This window comes from Cannabis sativa, chromosome 3 (assembly GCF_029168945.1).
Source record: "Cannabis sativa cultivar Pink pepper isolate KNU-18-1 chromosome 3, ASM2916894v1, whole genome shotgun sequence".
Lineage (NCBI taxonomy): Eukaryota > Viridiplantae > Streptophyta > Magnoliopsida > Rosales > Cannabaceae > Cannabis > Cannabis sativa.
Window position 1 is genome coordinate 52,903,914 of NC_083603.1, and position 9,573 is coordinate 52,913,486.

At 32.7% G+C, this 9,573-nt stretch overlaps 1 protein-coding gene across 1 annotated transcript; it reads left to right on the top strand.

The window, feature by feature from the left end:
* The first annotated feature begins 2,630 nt into the window (after nucleotides 1-2,630).
* On the top strand, nucleotides 2,631-5,342 carry LOC115709842 (protein NRT1/ PTR FAMILY 2.9). Its single transcript, XM_030638078.2, has 4 exons — nucleotides 2,631-2,952; nucleotides 3,078-3,295; nucleotides 3,386-3,945; nucleotides 4,137-5,342. The coding sequence occupies exons 1-4, from the start codon at nucleotides 2,841-2,843 to the stop codon at nucleotides 5,032-5,034; spliced, it is 1,788 nt and encodes a 595-aa protein (XP_030493938.2). The 5' UTR covers nucleotides 2,631-2,840; the 3' UTR covers nucleotides 5,035-5,342.
* The last annotated feature ends 4,231 nt before the right edge of the window (nucleotides 5,343-9,573 follow it).

Here is a 9,573-nt window from a genome sequence, read left to right on the forward strand (position 1 = left end):
GTCCTATTAACCCCGTCTCGGATTGGGTGGCCTCGTTCATCAATGATAATATGACATGGGACTTTAGCTGTCTTAGCCACTATTTCCCTCCTCACATTATTCAGGAAATCCTTTCCATTCCCCTCCCCCTTCATCCTTCCGAAGACGACCTGATCTAGAAACTCAGAAAATTGGGAACCTGTTCGGTAAAAACAGGTTATCATCTTAGCTTTTCGTCTGCTTCCCCTCCTGACATTCCCTCTTCCTCTTCTCCCTCACCTTGGTGGATAAACCTGTGGCACTTTCATATTCCCCCCAAGGTGAAACATTTTGCTTTCCGAGCCACAAATTCAACCTTGCCCACCAATAGGAACTTGGCCTTTAGGAAGATTATTCAATACCCAATTTGTGCTCGTTGTGGTATCGATGATGAATCTGTCTCACATGCCCTGTTCTTCTACAAGAGTGTTCGAAGAATCTGGAAATGAACAATTTTCTACCCTTATATTTTTTCTTCTTCTTTTAATGTTTCTTTCCATGATATTTTTTATATAATTTATACTACTTTAACCAAGAAAGATGTAGAATTTTTCCTTTGTGTTGCGTGGTTTATTTGGCACAACAGGAACAAGGCACTCCGGAATCAAAGGCATGATCGATCCCTGGCCATCGTCCATCTGGCTCAAAGCTTTCTATCAGACTTTAAATTGTCATCCACGACCCATAAGCTCACCGTACTTAGTCGTCGATCCCCCTCAACTTCGTCCTGGTCTTCGCCGACTCCCGGTCTCCTAAAGTTGAACACTGACGCTGCAATCCTGAAGTCTCAACCAAAGATCGATTTTGGAGGAGTCATTTGCAATAGTGAAGGTCAAGTTGCGGCTGAAGGCAGCCTCTTCTCAAATTGGGGGTGGGGATGCTGCCACCATTGAAGCAAAATTGCTTCTCTTTTTGCTCCTTTGGTGTTTAGAAGAGAGTTTCCCTATTTACCATGTGGAAACTGATTGCAGAGCCATAACTGATGCATTGGAGAGCCCCAAGGAAGACCTCTCATTATTTGGTGGTCTCGTTAAGCAAATTAAATCTGCTTTAATGCCCGTATTACTCATATCAGTCAGACTGCAAATATTTTTGCTCATAAGTTGGCAAACTGGGCTTTGGAGTTAGATGAAGTAGCGGATTAAATTGGTGATGACTCATGTAATCTTAGTTTTCTCTTTTTTCCTTGAGGGCATCCCTTTCTTCAAAATATATATATATTAACGCAATTGGGTTTAGTACGTGCGTGGCAATTTTAACAACTAGAGATGTTTTTTGTTGATGTGTGAACACATATCTTCTACGCGCATACTTCTTGGAATGACCATCCACGTATGGGAGGTCTGGAATAAGCTTTGGACCAAGCAAAATTAAGCTCATTGGCTAAGATACTTGATTTGATGGAAACAGAATGGACCACCATGCATATTTATTAGTTGACCTGCCTAAAACCTAGCTGGACCACCTTCATCGGCATTGTTTGTAATACATACTTTCTAGTGTTCAAGCTGAACACTGCTTCTACGTACCACATTTATTAGTGAGCACTAAGGATGTAATATATACGTAATTAAGTACCCTATCTAGTCTTCATATGTGATTGGCATTGTGACAAGATTTAAAGTTTGTTTTTCTTTCTTTTTGAACTTTAAATCAATTAATGTTAATTAATCAACATTTATTTAAGGAATAATAAGACAAAAACGATATGAATATACTGGAAAAATTGGTAAGCATTATCATGACTGATGAGTTGGGAAAATCTAATGCATATCTTTTGGGACAGTGGTGGGAACCTTAGTCATTAATATGGTAACGTAAATTGTCACTTTTTTTTGTTTGTTTGTTTGTTTTTTTGGTGGGTAAGGTAAAATATTCACTTGTTTGTTAATAAGCGGCTACCACTACTTCTTCTACTACTTATGTTACGGACGAAATTGTTTGCAAAAAACTGTCGACATGTTGTTAGTTGATATTGAATTTATATTATTATACTAAGCTTAATTTAGATTGGTAACTCAGAAATTCATGATAATCAATATTTTGAATGAATATTTATTCTATATAAAATGTAGTTATGTAATAAAATTATTAGTTTAAAGATATTGTTTTTAAGATTATGTTAACTTTAACAAATATCCTATTAATTAATAAAATATTCTTTATTAATTTTATAATATTATTATTTTTAACTCAATATTCTATTAATTAATTATTTTAAATAATAATATTATAAAATTAATAAAAAAAAATATTTTGTTAATTAATAAAATATGCATAACCACATTTTTATATAAAGTAGATATATATATGTGTTAAGTGGGTATGCAACAACAGTTCGGATCATATCAGTTATATAACCAATGTAACATTTTCCTAAACCAGTATGAATGAAAATGTAACAATAGTGGTTTTGAGTTTTGACAGAAAATGAAAGAGAGACTATAGCGATTTAAAACATAACGATACGAAGAGTTTGCTTTGCTTTAGCTTTCACAGTGTCTCAATCATTCACACTGCGCTAATATGAACAGTTGTGAAGAGAAATGTACGTGTACCAACTTGAAGCACATGCATATTAATATTGATGAGACAGTCAAATGGATTATAAAACACACATTCAATTGGAAAAATAACAAAAGAGAGATAGAGAGAGAGAGAGAGAGATGAGTAATGTGTGATGTGAGTGTTAATACGTGTGAGCTAAAGAGAGACAGATAGCTCACATTTTTTGTACTCATATGGGAGGTTGAGCTAATATAAGTAAATAACAAACTATAAGCAATTTTAAATAGAAGAGATAGGTTTCTTTGATCAACTCAATGGAACCAAAGAAAGGAACCATGGAAAACAATGAGAAAGCTATCCACACAACAGGTGAGTCTGAGGTTCACTACAACTACAAGGGACTCCAAACCATGCCACTAATCATAGGTAATAAACACAGAACCTTCTTCTTCCTTGTTCTTTTTTCTTGTTTTTAACTTCATCTTCTTCTGGTTTTAATTAGTGTGAAACAATATTATTACATCAATTTAAAAACCATATATTATGTACAGGGAATGAAGCCTTTGAGAAGCTAGGGACAATTGGGACTTCACACAACCTCTTGGTGTATCTCACAACCGTATTCAACATGAAAAGTATCACTGCTACAACTCTTGTCCAAGTTTTCCATGGCACAACCAACTTAGCTTCTCTACCCGGAGCTTTTTTATGTGATACTTACTTTGGTCGTTACAAGACTATAGGCTTTGCTTCAGTCTCTTCCTTTCTGGTACTAACTAATAATATTAATACTACTACTATTCCTTATTAATTACACAAGTTTTACAAATTCAGTCAACATAAACTTTTATAATGGCAGGGAATGTTGGTTCTCACACTAACAGCAGCAGTAACTAATCTTCATCCTCCACAATGTCACTCAGAGGACAGTGAAACATGTTCTGGTCCAACAACATGGCAATTTTTGTTTTTACTAAGTGGGCTTGGATTAATGGTTGTAGGAGCTGGTGGTATTAGACCATGTAACTTGGCCTTTGGAGCTGACCAATTCAATCCCAATACAGAATCTGGGAAGAGAGGAGCTAACAGTTTCTTCAATTGGTACTACTTCACTTTCACCTTTGCCATGATGGTTTCCTTGACATTCATTGTGTATGTGCAATCTGATGTGAGCTGGGGTTGGGGTCTGGCCATTCCTTGTTTCCTCATGCTATTATCTTGCGTATTCTTCTTCGCTGGTTCTAAAATTTATGTCAAAGTGAAGCCTGATGGTAGTCCATTGACGAATGCTGTGAGAGTCATTGTAGCTGCAGTAAGAAAGAGGCACTTGAAGTTGACTGAGCAGCCATGGATGTCCCTTTTCAATCATGTTCCTAAATCTTCTGTCAACTCTAAACTTCATCATACTGATCAGTTCAGGTTAGAGAAACTTAAATAATTAATACAATTTCCTTTGGGAGGAATTTGATGAAAGTAAAAAGATCTAAACATGCCAAACTTAGAAAAGTCAACGTACTTAAGTACTTAGCATAAAGCCAATAATGATCTTTTGTACTGTGAGATGGTAAATGCTTGATGTGTTAACCAAAATGCAACATGTTGTTTTCCAGATGCTTAGACAAAGCTGCAATAATGGAGCCAGAAGATACAATCAATTCAGATGGATCAGCTGCTAATCCTTGGAGATTATGCAGTATGCAACAAATTGAGGAGGTCAAATGTTTGTTGAGAGTTATTCCCATATGGGCCTCATGCATTATTTACTATATTGCTACCAATCAACAACAAACTTATGTTGTCTTTCAAGCCCTTCAATCCAATAGACGTCTTGGCAACACTAACTTCAAAATCCCAGCTGCCTCTTACTCAGTTTTCACCATGATTGCCCTTGCAACCTTGATACCCATCTATGATCGGCTCATAGTCCCTACTTTAAGGCGAATCACTGGAAAAGAAGGTGGCATAACAATGCTCCAAAGAATTGGCTTTGGCTTGGTTCTTGCCATAATAACCATGATTATATCAGCCATAATTGAAGAAAAGAGAAGAACTTTAGCTCTCACTAACCCAATACAAATAGAACCAAGAAGAGGGGCAATTTCTTCCCTTTCTGCCTTTTGGTTGGTCCCTCAGTTGACTTTAATAGGATTCTCCGAAGCCTTTACTATCATCGGTCAAGTTGAATTCTACTACAAGCAGTTCCCAGAGAACATGAGAAGCATTGGTGGTTCTTTCTTGTTTATTGGATTTGCAGCGTCTAGTTACTTGAGTGGTTTTTTGCTGTCACTTGTTCACCATTTGACTTCTGGTTCTAAAATGGGAAATTGGTTACCTGAAGACCTTAACAAGGGAAGATTGGATTATTTTTACTACTTGGTTGCTGCAATGGGAGTCATAAATTTTGGTTGTTTCTTGGTGTGTGCAAACTGGTATAAGTACAAAGAAAACTCCACTACTGCCCTTGAAGTTGATATGAAAGATATGCAATCTGAAAAGGACTTTGTATGAAATACCATCTGAAATTTCTCTGTTATCTCAGGACACTTCAAACTTGTGAACAGGTTAACAACGTTACTACATTACATGGCATTTCCAAACATGTTAGTAACGTTTCTAACCTGATAATACAAGTTAAGATTCATAGCACAAGTACTCAAAATTTGGTGCCATTGTTTGGTTGTGGTCTAAGAATGTATAACGGAAACTGTATAGGTTATTACTATACAAACTCCTACTACTTTTAGTTTAGATTTCATTGTCAATCTAAAGAACAGTGTATATAACTGAACAAGAGTATGTCTCTTCTTATTTTTGAACTCTGTTGTGTTCTACTTTTGGGGCATTGTTTTATCTAAAATATAATTTGAGCAAGTTTCATGCTTGTGAGAAATATATGATCTTTAGCTAGTCTTCAATATAGAGAGATGTTATAAACCAGCCACTTATTATAATACATTCTAGGAACCAACCATGACCATAATATAGGTTAGACTTAGATGTGAACATTTGAATATGAAAAATACTTGTTATCACTATTGAATTCGTAGCATGATCCATGTCATTGATAAATATTCAAGAACAATAATAAGAGAGGCACTAAAATACCTTTATTATAATATTTTAAGCAGTAATTGTACGTAATTATTTGTAAAGCATGAAGCATATATGATCAGTATAAAATGCAGAATAAAACTGTAAATCGAACATACATGAAGATTGGACCGAAATACCTTCAACTGTTAATTTTTTTAAGCTTCGATCCCATAAACTTTGGATCTACAAATGAAAACCAAAACTAACATTAGTGTTGGTATTCAGACTTCCAAGCTCTCTCTAACTCTCTTAGAAAAAATTACTATTTTTCACAGAATAAGTAGTGAGCTTGGACATCAGTACCCTTCATTTATAGGTGAAATTTCCATTAGTATTTGTGCCACAATAATTGTTAAAATATTTTGAGAATTAATTTAAAAAATAAAATTGTGTAATAGAATATTAAGTAAAACAAAATTTAACCATAAATAGAATATTTTAAATTACTTATCAAATAACTAATTACATATTTTATAAATCACATCAAATTTGAAATTTGACTTAGTGAATATAAAATATTCTAATATTTTTCCACTTGGATAACATTTAAATTTACCATTTAAGTCCAACAACTATCCTTATTAAATAGTAAACATATGAAGCATGGCAATAGATCCTCATTATATGATGAGTATTATTTTTATATATTTCGATATATTTATTACATAACATGTACTTAATGTGGCACTATACTTAAGCAAATAAATCATATGCTTATTCTGGTTCTATGAAGATAATTTTCTCATATGAAATTAAGTTGCACATAAATATGATAAAATATCAAAATAATAGTTTCATTAAATAATTTTAGTTGTACAACAAAAACTGCAAAAGGGAAAACTTAATCCCATGTTTATTTTATGAATTTTAAATTTATGTTGCAGCTGCAATCATTCAATTTAGTGTTGTGTGCTTAATGACCACTCACGCTTATTTATGGCTAATACTTAATGTTAATGTGCTAGCTTTGACCAGAACTATTATAGTTCTTGAGCCATAAATACTAAAACTGAATTTATCACAATAGCCTGAATATAGTTATTAACTGTAAGACCTATTATGAAATTCTATAATACACCATATGATGTACCCTATCTTACTTCTATAATAGAAATAAATTAAGGTTATCCACTATACAACTTAATGGTAATTTTAAGGACGTAATCAAATGTTGATTAACATGAATCAATATAATCAGTAAAGTTGGAATACAAATGGTTAACAATATTTTCAGAATGTCATTTTATTATATATGCTTGACTAAAGTTGGCGGTATGATAGTTTGAATTAAATAGAACCTTTATTTTTTGGCCTTTGAGGCAAAAAATTTGGAACGTATATGCCTTTCAAGCTATTTTATTTTGTGATTATCCCTAATTTATTTTTTTTGAGTCTTAAACTGATTATTTTATTTACTCACTTTTTGAGCTATAAATTGACTCATTTATTATTTTCCTTTGTCCTAACTATACATTACATTTCAAATAAGTTTGGAAAAAAATGTAATTGGGTATTGTGTGTTGAGAAGCTCAAAAGCTTATTAGAATTAGAGAGAATATTTTAATGTGTTGCAATATTTATCTCCCTAATTTTAATGTGTTTCAAGCTAACATATTTTGTGATTATTCCTACTTTACCCATTTTGAGCCTTAAATATATTATTTTATTTACATGCTTTTTTAGCTAGAAATTGACACATTTATTATTCTCGTTTGTCCTAACTATACCATCAGTTTTCAAATAAGTTTGAAAGAAATTGTAATTGTTATTGTGTTTTATGATGCTTAAAAGCGTAAAAAGAATTAGAGAAAATATTTTAATGTGTTGAAATCTTTATCTCATATGTCAATTCATCTTTAATTTTTTTTGTTAAAAAAAATGAATAGTAAATAATTCATGGTATGGATTGAAAAGTACATAATTCTCTTTTGTATTGCAGAATAATTTTGAAATGAAAATTGAGGTTCTTGAAATGTAAGAAGTTTATGGTATATTTGAGCATAACATCTTCATCTACCTTTACCTAGGCCTAACATCATAACCTATTAAAGTCCTTTTAATTTTAAAGCATTTGTTGTTGATATTAGTGGAGAAATTTAAATAATGCAAGTATATTAAAAATTGGTTTGTGAAATTTTTTGGTATGAGTTGAGCATTGATGGTAGAGTTCAAATATTAGAGTCATTTGTGAGTCATTTTATCTATTTTCCTAATTGAACTTTAAGGTTGAACTTTGAGGCGGTTGAGCTAAAATTTTCGTTAAAAATTACAATTGAGATTTCATGAGAAATGTAATGTAGTATAGATGACAATGGTTGATTATTTTCTGTGTGTTTTTTGTTTGGTTTATTTTTTTCGTTAGTTTAACTCGATCTTTATTTGAGGAAGAGCAAATGTTAAGTTTGGAGGAATTTGTTAGGTTTATTTTTATGAATTTTTTAGAGTCCATTTTACTGTGTACTTTTAGTAATTTTATGCTTTATTGTTTGGATTTATACTTGGTATTTGCTTTTATTTGTTTTTTGGGTGGAACATTACGAGTCTTTCGTTTTTGGTTAATTTTGATCTTTCGAGTCCTTTTATGATGAAGTGGGTCAATTAATGAAGAAGAGAAGTTCGGGATTCAAAGTTATGATTAGTTACGGTTCTTGGTGCTTAAAAATTTAAATTTTCTCCAAACGTCGCGACCCAAAGTCAAGAGTTGAGGCTTTCTAGAAGAAAAAGGAAGAGAATGAAGAAATTAGGAAACTTAGGGAAAGTTGTAGCAATGACGCCAATGCCGCAACATTCACTGTTTAGTGGAAAAAAAGTCAATTTTAGGAAACAAAAGGAGAGCCACGACATTCTAGCCTATGTCGTGGCATTTGCGATTTCGGGAAAGTTTCCCGTTTGTAGTCTATAAAAGGTTGTGGAGCTAGATTTTCAGATCATTCAAACTTGAAGACAAATTTTGAGCATAGGAGAAGTGACTGGACAATAAGACACAATTGGAGGACTCTAATTTGTGTTCTTTCTCATCTATTTTTATCTTTTATGTTCTTAATTAAGTCTTTGTTGTTTAGAATGACTTTTATGAGCTAATTTACCTTTTAGGATTGTTATGTGAATAATTTGAATTTCTTTTATGGATTAGTGTGGTTATTTAATTTCCTCTTCTTCTCTTATTTCAATTCCATTCAATCTAATTTAATTTTACAATTATTAACTGATCACCTACAATTATTATTTATAAATTCAAATCAAAATTCTAAGAAGTGAGATTTGAATATGCTTTGATCGTTATTAATGCAAATTGATTTAGGACGAGAGTATATAGATTATTTGTACGATTTATGAGTTTCTATGCTTAATGCTTTCTTTGTGAACAAGCTTTGTCATAGAAATATAGGAAGTTTTCACATAGAATGAGTTTGTAAGTCTTAACTAGATTATGCACTAATAAATTCAACTTGTCAATTGCATAGAAAGAAGAGAAATCGGGTAATTGCATTATGAAGTAAATGAAAAGATGGTTAACTGGGTTGATGGAGGAGCTCAAGCTCAATCAAAAGGTTATTGCTATTCACTGTGATAATCAGAGTGGAATTCAATTAATCAAGAATTGTGTGCACCATGAATGTACTAAGCACATTGATATTAAGCTTATTTCATACGTGAGGTTGTGGAGAAAGAAGCTGTGAAGATTGTCAAAGTTCCAACTAAAGACAATCCTTCTGATATGATAACCAAGGTAGTGCCAAGCAGTAAATTTAAGCATTGCCTAAAGCTGATCGGAGTCAGCTGAGCCCAAAGGGGCTGAGGGGACAGCAACATTTAAATCAATGATTTATCAAGTGACTTTAACTTGAAAATAAGGTGGAAATTTTTTGGTAATGGTTACAAGTTTTGTCATCCAGGGATTGAAAGCTGTGAATCCAAAGAGAGCAAATACTGGAAGCTTAGTGTGGATCTAAA